The sequence below is a fragment of the Capra hircus genome, chromosome 27, assembly GCF_001704415.2.
Source record: "Capra hircus breed San Clemente chromosome 27, ASM170441v1, whole genome shotgun sequence".
NCBI classification, from domain to species: domain Eukaryota; kingdom Metazoa; phylum Chordata; class Mammalia; order Artiodactyla; family Bovidae; genus Capra; species Capra hircus.
Genome location: NC_030834.1, coordinates 30,673,789 through 30,695,815, shown reverse-complemented (window position 1 = coordinate 30,695,815; position 22,027 = coordinate 30,673,789). Strand labels below are relative to the sequence as shown.

The following is a 22,027-nucleotide window of genomic DNA, read 5'->3' as shown; positions in this document are numbered from 1 at the left end:
TCACGGACTTGGTGATGGAGTCTGGGATTCTGCAGTTCACATTTCTCACTCGAAAAGATATGCCTTGGGCTGAGGCCCCAGGTCTTAGAAAGAAGACTGAGACAGGAGGAGTCCAACAAATATCTCCTGTTACGAAAAATGTCTTATCCGTGAGCTTGGGATGTGACATAAATACAGAATTTTAATCATATATTTAAGAATAAGAAAAACACAGATGTACATGGAATTTGCTAACAGTAGAGAGCAGTGGAAAGGGGGAAAAAGACTCCCTCCATAATCACACCAGCCTCGGACGCTTACTACCCGTGAGGCTTTGCATAAAGGCATTTTCCTTTCCAGTCTCCATTTCTTCCCGGTGAAATGGAGATAAATCTCTATCCTGTGCACAACCTTGATGAGTGAAGAGGTGAAAGCGTCACGTAAGACAACATTCAGCACAGGATCCAGCTGCGGGCAAACACCCAGCAGAGGAAGGCATCCGTATCCTCAGGGCTTCCCAGGTGGCTCAGATCCTAAAGAATCTGCCTGCAATGCAGGATACCTGTGTTGGGAAGATCCCCTGGAGAACCACACGGCAACCCACTCCAGTATTCTTGCCTGGAGAATCTCATGGACAGAGAAGCCTGGTGGGTTACAGTCCATGGGGTCACAAAGAGCCGGACACGACTGAATGATTAACACAAAGGAAAAGGAAAGGGGGAAAGTTCCAGTCCACCGGAAGAAATGATACCCTGCCAGTCCTGTCCCATGACTGTCCTCTAAGGTACACACAGACAAAGCCAGGCGTGATGCCCATTAAAAATTTAACTATATATCATATTCATTTATTATCAATCCACAGGATAATTTGATTGCTACATGAGCTCATAAAAGCTTTTTCACCTTTACAAAATTAAAAAAAAAAATGTGCCACAAGGATGTAATAACTGCCGATAAACAAGAAAAGGAATCTTAAAATTATAAATTTGCTGTAGAAAAGATAAAAAACAATTATATTTTCTTTAGAATTTTACCTTGAATAAAATATTCCCCTGTATAAAAAATAAAAAAGCTTGCTCTGGTTAGAATTAGAGTATTTTTGTCTTCAAATCTGAGAATTTGCATAATCTTTCCAGGATAGTTTTCCTTTGTACCGCGTGGCATTCAAGCATAGCAGATTAGAAAGATTTTCTCTTTTTTTGTTGTTGTTGTTGTTTTTTAAAGCAGTCTTTTAAAATGGGACATTGGTGGAGAAGTTCATTTTCTTCTCCTCCTCAGGGATGTGGAACATGGCCTTTGAGGGGAGCAAGAGGAGGAAAGAAAATGAATGGGAGAGGAGGGGAGGAGATGAAGGGGAAGAGGAGGGAGGGGAAGGGATGAAGGGTCAGGGCTGGGAGGGGAGGAGGGAAGGGGGGTGCTGACTGTGCTGTGAAACAGAGCAGGATCACAAGAAGGTCTATCTGTAAGTGCTTTTAAGATAAGGTGCAGAAGCAGACTGCAACGTCGCTAGTACTGCCCTATGTACATATTCACAAGAATAAAAAATTCCAGCTAGTTCACATTTTCTCCTCCATGTGGAGGCATCCATTCCACCATGCTGGCCTTGACCACAGGCAACGCAGCACCTCACTGCCCATATGGGGGTTGGTCCTATGACGTCCTTGAACTTGAGGGAGCAGCCCTGGGAGATCCAGCAGGCTCTAGAGATAACGCGTCTACCAAGAAGCTGGAGTCCTGAGTTAAAAAGAAGCTCCAGTACTGGAGTTGGACACAGCAATCAATGTTCTATTTTGTCAAGGCTTTTTCCCTTAAGATTCGTCTAAAACAGGTGTCAGAGAGAAAAATACAATACAAACAAACGATAAACACAAAGCCAAGAAATCCCGACAACCACCAGGGGAAGTCGTAGGCTTATTAGTAGCTCTTGACGCGGGCCTGGGTGATGTCTGACGTCTTCTTGATGACGCTGGCCCGGGTCTCCCGGTCTGGGCGGCTGCTGCTGGGCGTGGGGCTCACGGGGGGGGCGAGGGGGAGGTCTGGGAATGGGGGCCAGGAGCTGTTGTAAGGCACCGGGCAGCTCTCCTCTTTGATGGTGACCTGGAGGTCGGGCTTGTTGGACGTGACGAAGGTGGCCATGCTGGGCAGTAGGTACGTGCTCCGCGGCCCCATGTTGCTGAGGTACTGTTTGCCTTCAACGTTCCTCTTCCGCCAGTGTGGCCGACCCTTGCAAAGAAAAGAATGACGACAGGTAATTCCTCTGCCCTTTCTCCAGTGGCTTTTTAAAACCCAGCCCCTTCTCCCCACGTGTTAAGTGTCTGAATTTAAGAGGCATGGAATAAAGGAGAAGCTGAGTGACTCCACATCCTTGAACTGAGATCCAGCCCCAGTCACACATGCCCCCCAAACACGGTTTCTCTCCCCCTCCATCTTTTATTTTTATTCAATGCCCGTCGCCCACCTCCCAGAAATCTAGCCGAGGCTATTCTATGAAGGCAGGAAAATGAAGCTGCAGCTTGGTTTCTGGTTCCCCTCTAACGCCAAGCTGCCTGGCCTGATTGGCAGGAAGCTCTGGGCCAGGATGGCTGGTGCGAGAGAGCAGCCAGGTCTTCACGATGGCCCCACCGGATCCCTGAGTCCAGCTGCGTGTTTCAGAGGGAGGCGAGTGAGGTGCTCAGTAACAGACAGGGAATGCCCCTGGGTCGCTTTCAAATGGGTGCAGTTCAGAGCTCCAGCGTGCTGCCAACAGCTAGCTTCAAGGTGCGGGCGCCATTCAGGGAAGGAGCTAGAATTCTGACCTTGAAGAAACAGGGTCCGAATGTGCGAGCACCTGTGCCTGCTGTCTTTTCAGAATTCCCAGGCTATCCTTGGAAGCAGTTCGCACCCTGGGAAATCGCTAATGCAAACAACCGCTAGGCAGTCTGTCTGTCTACAACTGACTCAAACACAGACACAAGGCGGGCTTCACAGGAATGCCTTCGCTCACCATCAGAGCCGTTGGCTGCCACTGTCGAGAGCCAGCCAGAGAAAGGAGAACAGGAGAGGGACTCAGAATCCGACTGAACACGCACCTGGCCAGTGGGCATGGATGGCGGGTGGCAGGGACTCTAGGGACCTGGAGAGCTGCTCCGGCTTAAAGCACTTCCTGACACTGACCTCTCATCACTGCCCAGGGCCACCTGGACCTTCTATTTCTGCCCGAGAATTAGGATGTTTATGGCGCTAAGAACATCAGCATTTCCTGGCTTTTTCCTGCCGTCACAGCCTCCTTTCTTACTGAGACATCTCTCACTCTCTGCCCTCCTGTTCTTCCCAAAGCCTCATTTTGTAAGCTGAAATCCAAAAGCACTGTCAATTTTACATTACGTATATTTCACCACCACCCCCCAAAAAAAACAAAAAAGCCACAAATGAAACTCATGATCAAAGAAAAGAACCTTCACTAGCCACGAGGAAACCACCGTGATGGTTGGGAAGGCTCCGTCCCAGCGCCTGCTGGCGAGAGCGGCCCCGCCATGCTTACCTCCGAGCTCTCTTCGTCACTGGGCACGCTATCGGTAGTTTCGCTTTCTGTTCACAGAGAGAAAAACACAGGCCCATCATTCCTGCCACTCAAACCGTTTGGAGACTCAGGCAGTGTTTTAAAAAATATGTATCAGCAACTTTTTCTTCCAAAGAAGTGGGTCACTAAATTCATAACCTCCGTCTCCTTCGCTCAGGTCAAACGCGTGTGCATGGGAGGTGTTGGGCAGAATCGGAATTCTCTCGTTCTGCCCCTTCGGAGAAAAGGTTGAGAGTGGAGGGATGGCTCATTTTCCCAGGGCCAGGCTACGTTTATTCATGGTCTCTGCTTCCCAGGGTGGGGTGCTGGGCCCCAGGGTGCCCGTCTGCCCCCCTGGTCCTCTGCCAGCTCCCGCCTCCGTGTCAGGCCCTTTCCTTGAGGCTGCTCCATCCAGGCCCCACACCATCCGTGGCAGCTGGTTCATTTAAATCCCAGCCCAGTCTCCCCAGGTCCCTCCTTTCCAGCCCAGTCTCCTCCCAGCCCCTCAGCGCTGATATCCTGGAAGGATAAAGGGGTTTATCTTCCCCCTGGCTTGCTGGGGATGCACAGATTCTAGGGGGTTCCCGTGAGCCTCAGCTGCCGTGTTTACCTCCTCGTGGGGTTCCCTCCTCCGGAGGGCAGGAGGGGCCTGTGACTTGCTCTGAAACCAACGGAACGCGGCAGAGGCGACGGGCTGTATGCGATCACATTACATAAGCCTGAAACCCCGTCTAATGAGGCGACGACCTCCCTGGCTGGCCTTGAGGGGGCAGGCTGCCACGGCAGGGAGGCACCCGGACAGACAACCGAGGGGCTGCTTCCAGGCTGACAACCTGCCAGGAACTACATCCCAGCCCACGCTGTGTGAGCCTGGGAGCAGACCCTCCCAGATCCCATCCTCAGATTCGACAGCCGCCCCGGCCCAGAACTGGACTGCAGGTCTCTGCAGAGAATGCCCGGAGCCGAAGACCCAAGCCAAGTCACACCTGCTCTCCTGACCCTCAGCAACTGTGGGATGATAAAGTGTGTTGTGTTCAGGCACTAAGTTCGTAGTTGTAGGCGGCAACAGACGACCAACTCAGTCACCACCCTGATTCAGCCTGCCGGCTGTGAGAGACAGAGCAAGTGACTTGACTTCACGGAGGCACAGTTTTCCCCATCTGTAAAATGGGAATAGAAGCTCCTTCCAAAGAGGATGCTGTGCTCAGCCCAGGGCTCAGCACACAGCCCACATCTAGTAAATGCTGGAGCGCCTTTGTCCTGAGCTCACTAGCCTCCTTCAACACTGGATCTGTACCACATACTCGGGGAACAGAATCAGGCAACAAACTAGAGGTGATATCACCTGTGCACAGAATACAAGGGTTTTTTTTTTTTTTCAAGTAATTTACCAGTGTTCTTTTTTTATTTTAAAAAAATATTTATTTATTTATTTTTGGCTGGGCTGGGTCTTCATTGCTGTGCAGACTTTTCTCTGGTCGCAGGGAGCAGGGGCTACTCCACAGTTGCAGTGCGTGGGCTTCTCATTGCGGTGGCTTCTCTCGTTGCAGAGCACGTGCTCCAGGTATACAGACTTCTGTGGCTGCAATTCCTGGGCTCTAGAGCACAGACTCAGTAGTTGTGGTGCACAGGCTTAGTCACTCTGCGGCATGTGGGATCTACCTGGACCAGGGATCAAACCTGAGTTTCCTGCATCGGCAGGTATTAATATATTCTTCACCACTGAGTCACCAGGGAATTCCCAAGATTTCAAGTAAAAATAATTTTTAAAAAATGTTTACACAAACTACCTTTGATTATTTTTAAGTAAAAAAAATTTTAAGTGTCTCAAATACTAAATTGATGGCACGCAGTTTTTCAGGGTTCACAACATTGAGAAATGAACGCACAGAAGGGAGAACTTCCAAAATACAGGGACACTTAGAGGTCACCCTCGGGGTCACTCACTTTACAGACAAGGCCTGAAGGGAAGCCGTATTAGTGAATGTTTATGGGGTTAGTCGGAGAAGGCAATGGCAACCCACTCCAGTACTCTTGCCTGGAAAATCTCATGGAAGGAGGAGCCTGGTAGGCTGCAGTCCATGGGGTCTCGAAGAGTTGGACACAACTGAGCGACTTCACTTTCACTTTTCACTTTCATGCATTGGAGAAGGAAATGGCAACCCACTCCAGTGTTCTTGCCTGGAGAATCCCAGGGACAAGGGAGCCTAGTGGGCTGCTGTCTGTGGGGTCACACAGAGTCGGACACAACTGAAGGGACTTAGTAGCAGCAACAGCAGCAGCAGCAGCAGTATGGGGTTAGTGAGGCGTGGGCCAGCACTTTGCCTGCAGGTCTCGTTCAGTCTCTCAAGGACCCTAAGTCAGGAAGCAGGTCCTGTCACCCCACCCCTCCCTCATTGGACAGAAGATCTTGTGTGTTCTCATGGCTTCTACTCCTTCCACTCCAAACGTACAAAGGCCCTGGCCTCCAGCCTCCAACCTTGCTGGTGGCATGGCTGTGACCAGGTAGCCCCCAATCCCAGACGGAGCCCTTACACAGAGTACCAGTCTTAGACCAGCCCCCTCCAAGAACTAAAGGCTAAGGAACAAACAGACAAACTGAGGCACAGAATCATTCTTCAAAGAAGCTGAAAGTGATGACACGGGGCCCACTCTGGGGCCTCTTAGCACCGTTCTCGGTCACTGTACTTCAGTGACTTCACCCAGGCCTGAGCCATCGCAGACAGCTGACCACCCGCAGCCAGAAAACTGGCCTGTCCAGCAGAGGAAGCAGACGCCTGGGAAGCCTTCACTCTCTTTATCAGGGCAAACCAGCAACGCCAGGCACAAGAGCCCCTTCCCCACCAAAACACGTTATTGTAAAACCAACGGCAAGGGAAAGCACCCCTCCTGGCTTAATCTTCCAGCTATCCCAGGACTCCGAAGAGGAGACAGAAATCAGTGGCTGCCACTCCCAAGAAGAAAGCGGAACAGAGAAGTTGAGAAACCAGCTCAAGTGTGATGGTCTGAGTCAGCGCAGGGAGAGAAGACAGACCAGCTTTCTGATCCCCGGGCCCCGGGCACTGAGGCTCTCCTGCAGCTCCGACCTCCCACGAAACTTCAAGATCCCCTTTCCGTTTTGAGTGTTAGCTTCTTAGGGTTCCAAAGTCGAGGTTTCTCTTCCTTTCCTGTAGGTCCAGCTCCTCCAATTCCTCCTAATCACCCTCCAGAAATACTTCATCTTCTGTTCCTCTCCCCTTCAAATAAACACAGGATGCCACCAGGCTTAGTGGAAATGGGCAAAAAGCAGCAGGGAACTGAGTCCCCAATGTGTGAAGGCTTGGGATGCAGTCTCTGGGAAGACTCTGTGCTGGGACCTGGCATGACCATAAACGGGATCAGAATGTTATCCACCTGTAAGGAAAACTTCAGGGAAACTGCTGGAGACAAGAGGAGACACACATGCTCCAAACTTCTGTTTTCAGCTGATACAAGTGTTAATGGAAGAGCATCATTTCTAAAGGAAGGTCAATTCCCTCTGAAGCAGTTTTGAAGAATCTCCATATTAGCAAAGTGAGATTTTTACTTATTTATTTTTTTTAAGTATTTTCTTGGATGCTCCGCATGGCATGTGGGATCCTAGTTCCCGGACAAAGGATCGAACCCCTGGCCCTTGCATTGGAAGCGTGCAATCTTAACCACTGGACCATCAGGAAGTCCCTGATTTTTCTAGTTTTTAGTATTTAAAAGAATGGCCTCGAGTGCCTTCAGCTTAGGAGCAAAGGATGCTTGAAGCCCCAGCCTGAGGATCTCAAGCCCTTCTCTCTAGAAGAACAGAGGTACTTCCAGCGACTCCTGGGTCACTGGCTCAAAGTGCTTTGTTGGGGGCCACGCATACCTGTTTTCTTGGGTTTTACTTCACCACTGGTATTTTCACAGAACTAACAAGTTCACGGCAGCTGCCGCTTCCAAATCAATATTGTTGCTGACACATCAATATGAGTTGTTTTATTTTTCCTTTTCATTAGTTTCAGTTTGGTTTTTTATTTGCTTTGAGTAAAATGGAATTGAAAAAAAAGGGGGAGTTGCCTCGTAAGCACGGTCTGAGTAAGTTGTAGTGTTTACAGAGTAATAGCAGGCACCTAAGCAGTTTGATTGATCTTTCTGGTCTCTGTTTTCCCAGAAGCAACCGGGGTGAGAACGAAGAGGGAGGTTCGGGCGCTCCCTTCAGGACCTGCAGTTTTACAATGATGCTAGCCTTAGGCTCACTCTCCATGTAGCCTGGTTTCTTTCTTTCTTTTTTTTCTGCTCCATTTTTTTTTTTTTGGCTGTGTGGCCTGGCATGCAGGATCTTAGTTCCCTGACCAGGGATCAAACCCATGCTCCCTGCAGGGGACGCACGGAGTCTTAACCAATGGACCGCCAGGGGAGTCCCCTTAGCCCAGTTTTTATTGCCAGACCTTCTTAGGAACATGATTTGGAAGGAGACAACATGTCTTCAGGCACAGCCCTTTTGTGCAATGACATCTCGGTACATTTTCTGGAAGAGTTGTTCAACAAGTTTTATTAGTAAGATTGACAAGGATTCTTTTCCCTCGATCACTTCCTCCATGATTTTCACTGCAAGTCTCAATGAAAAGGTTCAAATCAGAGCCCTCTTTTAAAATATATATATATATTTATTTCTGTGTTTGGCTGCTGTGGTGTGTGGGATCCTTTGTTACGGGATGCAGGCTTCTCTCCAGTTGCAGCACACAGCTTAGTTGCTCCACAGCATGTGGAATCTTAGTTCCCCAACCAGGGATCAAACTTGCATCCCATGCGTTAGAAGGCAGATTCTTAACCACTGGACCACCAGGCAAGTTCTTCGAACCTGAGTCCTCTTAAAGCACTTTTCTTTTTGCTGCACCCAACAAACACAAGCCTGCTCCGGTTTCCTGAAGGGCCCAAAGTCTTTTCTGCTGGTGGCTGGTCTCCCTTCTCTCAGTTATCACAAATCAATCCTTTGTCTTCTGCCTTCTTCTCCATCCTCTCATCCAGCCTTTCCCCCAATACTAATGTGATTTCTCTTACTAAACCACCAACAACATAATAAATAATCCCTGTTCACAAACCGGAATCTTTAAAAATAAAAAGGACTCTTCTCTAGAGTTTCCCAAGGTTGGGCTTTGGGACGTCCGGTCCCAGAATAAATTTTCATGAATCCAACTAAAATTTCACGTTGTCTTCAAACAACATAATGCAAGTGTGTGTGCTCAGTAGTTAAGTCATGTTCGACTCTTTCGTGACTCCATGGACTGCAATCCACCAGGTTCCTCTGTCTATGGGATTTCCCAGGCAAGAATACTGAAAAGGGTTGCCATTTCCTCCTCTAGGGTCTCTTCCCAACCCACGGGTTGAACCCACGTCTCCTGCACTACAGGCAGACTACTTAGCACTGAGCCACCAGGGAAGCCCACAGCGCAAGTACGTCCACTCAAAGAAACTGTCCCTTTTTTTGCTCAACATCATATTTAGACCACGGAGAAGACCGACTTGCAACAATGAATGTGGTTTTTGTAATACTACTGGGATTCTATTTCAATGATCAGTAAGGAGGAAAAAAATAGCAAACAACTGCCTCCAAATACCAGTTTCCTAAATGAATGAAAGTGGTTAGAGGAGGCTGAAATTCACTTGAATAGTCCAAACAAAGGGACCCTGTCATGAAAAACAGGCAAACAGCCTATTTTTTTGTGGAGACCATAAACTTTAAAAAGGAACACAACCAAGAAGCTGTCTTTCCTAGCAGCAAGCTATGGAATTCCTGACTGAAAGATTTTAGCTACCCATGGTCAGGAACAGGTAAGTTTCTGGTGTGTCCTGGGTTCTAGAAAAGTAGTAGTGATGACTTACCTTGGCTCTATCCAATAAGCCTCCCTGCAAAGGGTTCTGGAGAATTCAGACAATGAAAACAATGGAAAGAAATAAAGGCCAGGCTGAAACACCAGGCTCTGAGCAAACCCCCGCTGCCTGCCAGCCTGGCACTAAAATCCTTCTTTTCAAATCTTGCAAATGTCCTGAAAAGGGTAATGACATTTTCATTTCTCTCTGCATGAATCAGCTGTTCTTGGGATTCTTCTGCGAAGGCAAAATGCTACTGCTGGCAGAACAGCAAGAAGAGGCCCTTCCAGAATCCCCAAGAACACTTCAGAAAACTCTTACTCAACGGATAAATAGAAAAGTTGATTCTAAAGCACTAACCCCTTTAAAAACAAAACAAACAAACAAACAAAAAACGATGTAATAATGCCTGCAGTGCATGAGACACCAAGTCACACATTTTCAGCCACGGTCAGGGAAACAAAAGCAAAGTGGCTGAGAGTTTCAGGTTTCAGTTATCTCCACTGTAAAATCAGGGCAAAAACATTTGGCTCTGCCTCCTCTGGTTGGCCCTTGAGATCCTGGCATGTGGACTGCTCTGAATGGCAGAGCCCCACGAGTTCCTGCAGGGCAGCATCGCAGTGCAAGGGCTAAGAACAGCATCAGCCACGCGCGGGTCCCACTGTGCAACAGGTTGTCCATCTCTGGACACATTGCTTCACCCCAGCAGCCTTAGATACTTAATTTTTAAAGACATAATAATGACAGTACCCAGGGTTATTCTCCTGACAATTAAATAAGCCAGTCAACATCAAGCACTTAGCATAGTTTCCAGGGCACAACGAACACGCAACAAACAGTATCGTTACAGATTCTATTACAGGGACTAGTACACACAGGAGTTCAAAATATGTTTCATGAATAAATAACTGATGACAAGCTTAGCCTGTTTGGCAGATTATAGGCCTCTTGTAGCCAAGGTTGCTTCTCACTTTCCTTTTATGTTTGCAGCACAAAAGAAAGTCAGGACCTTGAGGACATTCTGTGAAGTGAAATAAGCCAGTCACAAATGAACCAATACTGTATGATTGCACTTATATGAGGTACACAGAGTAGCCAAATGCAGAGAGACAGAAAGTAGAAGGGGGACTGCCAAGGGGCTGGGCAGGGGGCAGGGGATGGGGAGTTACTGTATGTCGGGCACGAAGTTTCAGTTTTGCAAAGTGAAAGAGTTCTAGAGATGGACGGGGTGCTCCTTGCACAACACTGTGAAGGCACTGAATGCTGCTGAAATGTGCACTTAAAAATGGCTGAAGTGGGGGGACCTCCCCGGCCGTCCAGTGGTTAAGACTTCTCGCTCCCACAGCAGGGGGCATGGGTTCATCCCTGCACGAGGAACCAAGATCCCACATGGCACAGAGCATGGTCAAAAAAAATCATAACAAAAAGGCTGAAGTGGTAAATGTTATACTACGGATATTTCACAATTGAAAAAAATTAAGTTGACATGGAGCAAGTTGGGGTTCAGGAAACAGAAGGTTAATTTAGGGGCTGCTAATGTACAAACAATGTGTCACATGAATCCACCTAATTCTGAAGCCGACTCTGTGCCAGTCACTGGGGTGGTGCCCAGACTGAAGGACAGGCTACTGGCAGGACATAAAGAGCCCTGGGAAGAATTCCTGACCTGAGCGACTGTGGTTATCCATCAGAGGACATCCACTTTTCACCTGTAGTATCTGCAAGGAATAACCCTGACTCAGACCTTACATTTCATAATTATAACCGAGTCCCAAAAAGTCAAGTGGAGATCATCAGAAGGAGGACGTAAGACGTAATGTTGGTGGAGGAAGGGAGCCACCACTTTATCCTCTAAGGATGGGAGAGCCCGCTGAATCTGGTCCTAACACTGTGACATCAGGGCCAATTTCTGCCAGTCTGGGGACATTCCCTAGAGAGTTCAAAATGCCCAATGGGAAGCTCTGCTAAACTGAAGAAGTGGAACCTATGTGGAGATGACAAGGAAACTTGGCGGAACGAGAGAATGGAACGTGGGGTCTGGAGATTCAGTTCAAGTTCTGACCCAAACACTTACTGGCCTGGAGCAATCCCTTCACTTCCCTTCACTTCCGATGAAGGAACTGCAAGAGGTGATCCCTAAGGTCCTACCCAGGTGGGACAAACTCAGATCCCATGAAAAACACCCTTCCAAATTTCTGATGATGTGTACAAATAAAACAGACACAGATGAACTGTTACACTGGCCAAAACTTTCGTTCAGGTTTTTCTGAAACATCTTTCTATAACATCTGTAAAATCGAACATACTTCCCCCCCAAAGAAACCTTCTAATTTATTAGTCATGTGTGAATATGTTATGGGCGATCAAGTGAAATGTGACCAAGACGTGATACTGTGAACAAGTGTCTAAGAAGATGTTGCTTGAGAACATTAAAGCCAGAGTAATTCCAGCCAGAGTAATCCTAAGGACGGAGGAGAGGTTCTCTGCTGTGCTGGCACAATGTGTTAGACTAAAGGACCTCCCTGCCTTGTTCCTTGTTCAGTGGCAGAGATTCTGACCCACCCACCTCCTTACCTGCGTAGGAAGACACGGGGGAGATCTGCAGGGGGTAGAGCTCACTCATGCTGACTGGCTGCTCATCGCTCTCGGTGGTCACCTCCACAACTTGGCAGATGTCTGGTGGGTTAGTGACAATCTCTTGATCCTCATAGGTGCCGTCCAGATGTGACTGTCCTACGACTTTAAAGAAAAGATGGCCATCATGTACCATCATCCCCAGCCTACACCATCCTGGCATGCACTCTCAAGCAAGAAAACCTCCCCTGAGAGAGCCCAGGAGCCGGAGTCCCAGTTATCAAATGTCATCTGCCATGAAATAAGAACAAGCCTTCGCTTTGGGTTAATGTCCCTGGAGAAGCAGCTTGCCAATAACCTGGCTCCCCAGAGCTGAAACAGCCCTGCCAATGGTGCTCACGTGTGGCAGCACCCCAAACTCAACCCGCCCAGGGCCAAGGCTGCAGGAGCAGGGGCTGCATCCAGACCTACCCCAGGGTGCAAGAGGGAACAGTGCTTCGAACCTGACCTGTTTCTCTTCTCTGCTCCTCCTCTAAAGGAAGCTGCTGTGCTAGTTTCTGGATCCTGGGGTCCAGAGAGCTCATCAAACTTTAATAAAGTGGAAGGACCACCAAAATCCACCCTATTGTGTCATGTCTAGCTGTGGGATGCTCTGTTCATACTCTCCACCCTCTTCCTCCTCTGCAGGCAAAGGATGTCATATCAGAACGACTGAAAAGACTGCCCTCCCAGTTCTAACACACCTTCGCAGCATCAGCTCCTCAAAACACTTAACAGGATGACCACCTTGGCTCTGAATCCTGCCTCAATCTTTTTTTAAATCAAGCTTTTCAGTTTGAGATCACTGGAGAGTCACGTGCAGTTGAGAGATAATACAGAGATCCTGCACACCCTTTGCCATGTGTCCTCCAACAGTAACACCTGATAAAACTATCGTACAGTATCAGGATATTGACACTGATAATCATGTGTCTTGTTCAGATTTCCTTGTTTCACTTGTACCCCTTTGTGTGTGTTTGTGTGTATACTTAGTTCTGGCAATTTCATTACACACGTGGTTTCATATAGCCACCACCACAGTCAAAACACCCAACAGTCTAATCACCACAAGCATCTTCTATAACCGTTATCCACCGTCCTTCAGCCTCCTCCCCTTGTCTCTAACCCCTGACATCCGCTCATGTGTTTCCCGTTTCTATAATTTTTGTCATTTCAAGCATGCCTCACAAATGAACTCACACAGTAACCTTTTGAGATGGGCTGTTTTCACTCAGCATAATTCCCTGGAGATTCATCCAAGTTGTTGTGTTTATCAGTAGTTGGTTACTTCACACTGTTGAGTAATATTCCATGATGTGGATGTACCGTGGTCTGTTTTTATTCACCCACTGAAGGACTTGTTGTATGTTCCATTCTTTGGCCATTATAAATAAAGCTGCTGTGACCATTCATGCAGTTTTTATCTGAACATAAGTATCCGTCTTTGGGACAAAGGCATAGGAGGGCAGTTGCTGGATCATGTGGTAATTAGAGGTTTAGTTTTACAAACTGCTGCCAAAGTAGCGTACAGAACAGCTATACCATTTTACGTTCCCACCAGCAATGTATGGATGAGCTCACTGATGCACATTTTCGCCAGATTTTGGTGTCATCACTACTTTTTGACTTTACTCATTCTGATACATGTTGGTGATACCTCATCGTGGTTTTAATCTGAATGCCCCTAATGCCCTGTCCCACTTTCAAACAGAGCAGACCATATACTTCTGTTGGCAACTGATTGGATGGAATATCCCTGAAAACTGGTACCCATAAGCAAACGGGACCGACGTTTTCCCAAGGGCCCCTCTCAAAGCACTCCGTACCCATAATCAATGTTTTGCTCGTGAGTAAAGCTCAACATTCAGAAAATGAGGATTATGGCATCCGGTCCCATCACTTCATGGGAAATAGATGGGGAAACAGTGGAAATAGTGTCAGACTTTATTTTTGGGGGGTCCAAAATCACTGCAGATGGTGACTGCACCCATGAAATTAAAAGATGCTTACTCCTTGGAAGAAAAGTTATGACCAACCTAGATAGCATATTCAAAAGCAGAGACACTACTTTGCCGACTAAGGTCCACCTAGTCAAGGCTATGGTTTTTCCAGCGGTCATGTATGGATGTGAGAGTTGGACTGTGAAGAAGGCTGAGTGCCAAAGAATTGATGCTTTTGAGCTGTGGTGTTGGAGAAGACTCTTGAGAGTCCTTTGGACTGCAAGGAGATCCAACCAGTCCATTCTGAAGGAGATCAGCCCTGGGATTTCTTTGGAAGGAATGATGCTAAAGCTGAAGCTCCAGTACTTTGGACACCTCATGCGAAGAGTTGACTCATTGGAAAAGACTCTGATGCTGGGAGGGATTGGGGGCAGGAGGAGAAGGGGACGACAGAGGATGAGATGGCTGGATGGCATCACGGACTCGATGGACTGAGTCTGAGTGAACTCTGGGAGATGGTGATGGACAGGGAGGCCTGGCATGCTGCGATTCACGGGGTCACAAAGAGTCGGGCACGACTGAGCGACTGAACTGAACTGAAGTCACTTTAACATTTCATCACATGAGAACATCAGGGAAAGCATCGCTATCCTGTAATAAATGAGGACACTCGGGCACAGAGAAGTACAGTGGCTCGTCCGAAGTACACTCGGCTCGGATTATGGGCAGTGCTCTGTGTCCCTGGCCACCTGGAAAAGGTTCAGTTTAGGCGGGAAGGCGGCCACATTCCAGTCTCCTGGAGAAGTTATTAGCATCATGGGCCAGCTCCTGTATTCACTGCTCCAAGTATTTTGATGACTTAAGTATTTCTGTTTATACATGGGTTTCTGTTTGAACTGCCTGGGCAATGAGGGCTGATGAAATGACCAGCACAAGGTAGAGGGGGGAGGTTTTAGAAGGGAGTGAGAATCCATGGATTTTCTAGCAAAGAAAAGAAAGGCACCACAGAAGCTGGGAAAGGAGATTTGGGGATGTGATAACAGACTCCTCAAAGTCACGGCAGACAGAATGAAATGGAAACTGGATGCCACCAAGGTTTTCCTGGAGGGGGACGCATAAAATTAAAGAAGAGGAGGGCAGGCTAAATACGGCAGGCAGACTCCCCAATTCTTATTTTATCCTTTGGATGATCCTACTCGGGCCTGAGAGCATCCATTATGCTGCTCACCAAACACGGACTCAGCGCTGACACTGACCCCTCTCAAGTTCCTTCTGCCTCTTCTCCCAAGGAAAATAAAACTGCAGGAAAACGAGATGGGGTCTTTCCTTTCCCTAACTGGGGGTGGATATAAAAACCTAACAAGGTGTGTCTGTGCGTGCATGTGTGTGTGTGTGAGATCTTACATGCTAAGATCTTTTATAAATTTGATTTAAATCAAGGCTGCTTTAATTTCCAATCCTCCAAAATTCCTTTCTCCCTTGCACTGTCATTCCTGGGAGGATAAAGAATGGTGGCCGTTCAAGCATCTTCCTAACTGCATCCCTTTGTTCTGACCAGGAATTCTCTCCCTCAAGGTTTTCCCCCAGAAGGCCCAACTCAGTCATTCAACTGACAAGAGATTTCTGGAGCATCTTCTTTGTACAAGGCCTGGCTGTCAGGTCCTAGGAGGAGACGAGGAAGCACAGTCTAGGCCAGGATCTGGTTTGTGAGAAGTCCAGCGGGGCTGGAGGCCAGCACGCAATGATCCAGAGAATAAGCCGAGGACAGTCATGAAAAGGAACAGAAAGCGGAGGGCCTGTGATGAAAGTTCAGGAAGTGGAATATTTTTTTCCAGTTCCAGGAAATCAAAGGCTTCAGCGAGCGGGAGGGGAGAAGGGGAGGGTGAATGGCAGGCAGGACTCAGACGCTTCTGCTTTTGGGGGGCCTTTTCCTGCCCGCCCCAACCCAGAACAGAGCTGCCCTCTCCTTCCTGTGGGCCCCTCGCTCGCTGTCCCTGAGGCTCGGCCAAAACGACAACGTGACATGATCTCGGGACCGTGTCCTGACTTTCGGGCTCACATGCCCCGTTAATTCTGTCTCTTTATTATGTGTTCATGCATGTCATCTTCCAACCATGGCTCCCGAGAGAGCCGAGAACCTGCATGAGGACTTTGTGTCTCGAGTCACAGCACACGTTTGCGGCTTGGACCGCAGAGCAGCTCGATGACTCTGCTGAGTAAAGAGATGAATAAACAGAGCAAGGCTCCCAGGCGGGAGCCAGAGGCCTGCGGGAGCCAGAGGCCTGCGGGAGCCAGAGGCCTGCAGGAGTTCAGGACCATTTGTGAGTACCGGATGGAACAATGAGTGTCTTCCAGAGAATTTCAGGACTCCTGGCAAGCGGGGTTTTAAAAATCTAGGTGAAGTGATAAAGACAGAGCAGCCAGAGCTGTCAGGGGCTTGCAGGAGGGACATAAAAACATTTGGGGGTGAGGAAAGTGACCTGTGTCTTAAATATAGCAGTAGTCACACCACAGAGGACATCCATCAAAATTCACAGAGCTGCACACCTTCAAAGGGGGCTGCTTTTACTATATTTCACTTAATATACATGCTTTCAGACCAAAAGTAGGTAAGCACCTTTAATTCAATTTTTAAGTGTATCCTGAATACCAGTGACAAAGAGAGAAAAGTAAGTTCTTGCTTTCTGGGCTACATCTGGTACCCAGTTAATATGAGTCCATGATGTTTAAGGCCAAGCATAGCCCCGAGAGTGTGTGGCTTTGTGCTTGGGACAGGGACGAGCACCACTCTCCATCTGAACACGACCAAGGACACTTTAGAAACTTCCCAACTCATAAGTTGCAAGTCCAAGAGAGAAGCACGGAGGTCCCACACATCTGAGATGCTCTCTGGATGGGCTTTACACACCAGCCTTGATCAATCTCTCTCTCTTTACCCATCTATAGAGACAGATGAGAACAGATTTCCCTGAATCACCAAACTTTGCCCCCAGGGGACTACACAGACAGTGCCACCGATTCCTGAGGAATGAAAAGTCACAAGAAGAGCAAAGTCAGCAATCTGCTCAAGCAGTGGTACCCAACATTTTTGGCCCCAGGGACCAGTTTCGTGGAAGATGATTTTTCCAAGAACCTGAGGGTGGGGTTGGCTTGGGGATGATTCAAGTGCATTACATTTTTTGTGCACTTTATCTCTATTATTACTGCATCAGCTCCACCTCAGATCATCAGGCATTCGATCCTAGAGGTCGGGGACCCTTGTGCTACAGCATGTAAGGACAGGGGTGGGAGCTGTCTAGGTGCCGGATGATCCTGATAACCAATAAGAACAAAACCTAACATCTTCTGGGCCCTGCAGTTCATCTTCCCCACCTGCAAGACCTCACAACTCCATGGGGAAGATACGATTATCACCCTGCCCTGTCTTACACAGGTGGAAAAATATCATGGAGAATCAAACTGCTAACAGAGCATTCAATGATCAGACAGCTGGTTAAGTGGCAGTCTCAGGGTGGAAATTCAACTTTCCCTCTCCAGTGCTCAGCAGCACCGTCTCCTGAAAGAAAGAGTTAAGGAAGTTCAAACTGAGCTACCCAGGGCTCTCTGAGCTCCTCTTAGGAGAAAAACTTTCAAATCTCACCTTAATAAAACTCCGGGCTCATAACCAATAGTGAAATTGCTTTTCAACAGTTCTATATTGGGTGCCAAGGAAATTCTCGAATGGCTCGAGGAGCAAGGAATCCACTAAGCTCCTCTAGCTTACGAAGGTCAGCACGTCAGGAAAAGAGACACCCGCAGGAATGTAATTTTATCGGGACCTCGTTGCTGAGACTTACAACAATATTATTCATGGCTCGTTACTGATGAGCCAGTTCGATTCCTTAAAAGGTCATTCGCACTTTATTAATAACTGTTGACTTAATGCAGGGCTCCACCCAAGAAAGTGGTTGCCCCCATGCCTCAGAGAAAGATCTTAAAAGTAGCCTACTAGGAATGGGAAAGTTCTTTGAAGGTCCTACCACTCGGCAGCTGAAAAAAAGCTGAAAACCAGGGAGGTTGGGTAAATTGTCAAGGTCACTCAGGCAGCTGCAGGGTCCATCTGAAGGCATAGAAAAGCAGGCCATTTGCAAGCTACCACGGAGAGAAATTACTTTCTGACCTCATCTGAAGTTTGAGAACTTAAACTGTGAAGACCAGCCCTGATGACATAACATAGAGAAAACTTTTCTTAATCAAATCTACTTTAATATGATTTTGATAATATCACAATCATAATATCATTTTACCATCTTCTAACCACACTTTGGACTTCCCTGGTGGCTCAGCTGGTAAAGAAATCCGCCTGCAATGTGGGAGACCTGGGTTCGATCCTTGCATTGGGAAGATCCCCTTGAGGAGGGAAAGGCTACCCACTCCAGTATTCTGGCCTGGAGAATTCCACGGACTGTATAGTCCATGGAGTTGCAAAGAGTCGGACACAACTGAGAGATTTTCACTTTCATTTTTCAATCACACAGTGATTTCTGGTGATACCCACTGCATGCTCACAACAACCCTGTGAGGTGGGTGGGATCAGTTTTATCATTTCTGCTTTAGACACGAGGAAATTTGCCTCTCAGAGAAGTTAGGGAGTTTGCCTAGGGTCACGTGACAAACAGAAACCTACAGAACCGGGTCTAGAGCCCCATCCTGTTAATATTAATCTGGTGCTCTTCCGTTTTTCTTTTAGATAAAAGAGTCTGGCCATGATTTGGTTTAGGCATTCAAGGGTGGTAGAGACAGTGTCTACAAGGTTAGTACTTTCAGAGAAGGGAGCTCTGTCCCCACATGGGGCACACTGCCCCCCCCGACAGTGACAGGTCTACAGGGGTGCGGGGCAGAGCCAGAGTGTGACGGGTGTGTATACACTCTTCACTCCCACCAGGAAACAGCATCCTGTGCTGCTCTGCTACAAAGAGGAGCAAACGGTGTCTTCTAGTAAAAACTCGGTTGAATGGGAGCAGAAACGTAGGACCTCATGGATTGGCAGCATACCCTCCCTGATGAAGCCACCAAATGCCCCTTCCTCACTCTGCTACGAGGACAGAGCCTTAGCATCCACCCACAGAAACAGAACCCACGACCCAAACCTTTTTCTCCCTGGATGCACACATAGAAATCAAACTGTTCAGAGTCACTCAAGTTCAAACACAGGTATAAAAGAGGTGGGCAGGGGCTAGGTCACCAGGAGCCTGTGGATGTGAGGGCCTTGGTCCTGGGCCAGGGCAGTGGTGACAGGGTGAGCCTGGCATTTTGTGACAAATGACTCTGTGGAGAAGGGGCAGCGCGACGCAGAGCTTGGGCCAGTGCGAAGGTGACTGGGAGTCCCATCAGAAATAGAAGAGGACGGATTTGAGAAATACGACCAGGGAAGACAGGATTAGACAGTTAATTATAAATGAGGCAGAGGTGGCAAGAGAGGGAGAAGGAGAAAAACATCTACAGCCTCATGAAAAGTTGAAACTTTCTTGGATAAATAAAAACTCCTTGAAGGTTGAAAAATAAATAAAACCTCCACCTCCACTGCCCCGGGCTGCAGGGGCACGTGGGACTGAGACCATGTCCTTTGCTGGCTCACCTCTATCACCCTGGGTTTTCCAAGGTCCAGTTCACTGAAGAAAAACAAGATATATTATCGGTTGTGTCTGGGTACGCTGTGAGATCTTGATTTACAGGTCATACATGGACCACCCGATGGCTAAGCTTTCTCAGGGTCCTGATAAAACTGGATATCCGGTCTCTGACCCTGTCCCCAAGAGCCTCCAAGACAAGGCCTAGCCCACTGAGAACCAGCATGGAGAGCCTTTATTCGCCCCTTCTCAAAAGGGGTGCCTTCCAACGAAAAGAGCCACCCTGAAGCTACTTTTTTATCTTATAGATGGAATTTCTCATATCTGAAGTATCAGGGAAAATGGGATACAGAACGACCCACAAAGGAGCTGAAAAAATGAAGACAGCCTTAGCCTGAGCATTATCTTTGTGTGTGTTCCAAGTCGCTTCAGTCTTGTCTGACTCTTTGCAACCCTATGGACCTGCCAGGCTCCTCTGTCCATGGGATTCTCCAGGCAAGAGTACTGGAGTGGTTTGCTGTGCCCTCCTCCAGGGCACCTTCTCGACCCAGGGATCGAACCCGCATCTCTCATGTCTCCTGCACTGGCAGGCCGTCCTCTAACAATTATGAAATCTGGTGCCAGAGGCTGCCGATCTTAAGCTATAACTGTGAGGCCCTGGGAGGCCCCAAGTTTGGTCTCTTAGTTCTGAATCTCTTCTACGCCTTTTTTGTTGTTTTCTGGTCCTGTAGATACTCAAAGTTTCTAAGTGTGGCTGAAAAAAAAAAAAAAAAAGCTACTCAAGGTTTACTTTAGATGAAGTCAGTAAAATTTGGAAGCAATTACCAAAAAAAAAAAAAAAAAGGTATGTCCGAAGACTGTGCAATTTGGGCCACCAAAATCAAGGCAAAACCCAAATCACATTATTTCCTAACTATCTATGTCTAGTTGCCCAAGGCCTACTTGATTTACTTCAGGGTCTTGAACAGCTTTCCTTATTTCACAGCAGCCTTTGCTTTCTTGCAGGGTGGGGTTACCTTTATCAAGGAACACAATGAGGGTGATGAAGCCCCGCCTAAGCCAGGGAGACAGAATTTCCGCACCTGCAGACTTTACACACTGGCCTGGAGGTGATTTCAATACAGCTCAGCAGAGACCCTGCTGACCCGGGCAGTAGGCCAGCAGGGTATTATCAGAACAATCCAGTGTGTTGCTGGCTTCTTCCACTTCCTAAAAACAGAAGTTGCCACATACACGAAATAATTCAATGTGAAAGAAAAGTAAAAATAACAATAAGGAGTGTTCTTTTTTTCCTCCCTCCTCTTAAAGGGGTAGCAGGTAAGGGTGTTGGGGGGTGCTGACCTGTGCATTTAAACGCTCAGAAGAGAGGAAACGGGAAAAGACTTGGTTCAAGTACTGAGACACCGCACTCCCGCTTGGAGCGCACAGCCAGCTAAATCTGGAAGTACATTCAGCTGATATGGACAGGAAGGCGAGCCCAGGACACTGCCCGCTGACTGTGAGTGTGTGTGCGCTCGTGCATGTGTGGATGTGGATGTGTTTTCCTGCTGCCCTAAGAATAAAAGTGAAACACAGCTGCGATCCAGCAAGAGTTCATTTGTCAGGGTAACAGTACATTTCGTTGTTTACACCCTTACTGGATTTGCTTACCACACAGCCCGCCCATCTCCAGAATAAAAATATACTGGCTGGCTGGACTCCACGGGATTAAGATATTGATTTTCAATCTATTTCCCCAGGGACAGAGCCGACCAACAACGAGGAAAAGGCTCTCGTATTAAGGACTCATTTCAGCTCCCATTTTTAATCTCATAAACACGGGCTAATAAGAGGGGAATGAAAACATCTTGAAGTTTTCATCTTGGTGCCTGGATACAAAACTGGAAGGAACTCTGGGTTTAGAGACCAATAAATAGAAAGCAAGAAATGGTGTCATTTTTAAATAAAACATTTTTTTAGAAAGTAAAGAGAGCCCAGAAAAGAATCTCTCCAATGCCACAGGAGGCTCGGAATCAGAAACAGCTATGTTTCTCATCTCGGTCCACACATCACAGAGGCTGGAATGGCTAATTAATCATCACTTGGGAGAGTGGAGACAAGGATCTGAGAAGGCTTTAAAATCTGAACTAGTGGTTCTGTTAGCAATAATCACAAATAACCCACTTCTTTCAATACTTGCATGGATCAACTGCATTGTTCATTACACACCTTTGCAAGGGTCACTGACTAGTTAGAAAGAGATATTCAAACCCATTTTACTGCCATCCATTATGATTTTATTCTTTGGAAGAGAATCATTTAATCCGGTTGGTGATTCTCTAACCTTTGCCCCAGAAGGAACGACTCATTAAATCAGTACCAACGCCATGCAGCGCCCACTACACCAAAGGGCAAAGAACAACCAACCTGACAGAATTTACGTGCTGAAGACTCAACCAGAATGTTAAAAAAAAAAAAAAAGTGGGGGGTAAAGAAAACTGGTCCAA

The 22,027-nt window shown here is 47.6% G+C and overlaps 1 protein-coding gene across 2 annotated transcripts in view; it reads right to left on the bottom strand.

Moving 5' to 3' along the window:
* IRF2 (interferon regulatory factor 2) overlaps positions 792 to 22,027 on the bottom strand; it is an 83,688-nt gene continuing 62,452 nt past the window's right edge. For both annotated transcript variants that reach the window (XM_005698710.3, XM_005698711.3), the window contains exons 7-9: positions 11,954 to 12,118; positions 3,500 to 3,546; positions 792 to 2,202 (exon numbers count right to left, since the gene is read on the bottom strand). In XM_005698710.3, coding sequence (XP_005698767.1) covers positions 1,894 to 2,202; positions 3,500 to 3,546; positions 11,954 to 12,118 — 521 coding nt within the window. In that variant the 3' untranslated portion in view covers positions 792 to 1,893. The remainder of the gene's footprint in view (positions 2,203 to 3,499; positions 3,547 to 11,953; positions 12,119 to 22,027) is intronic.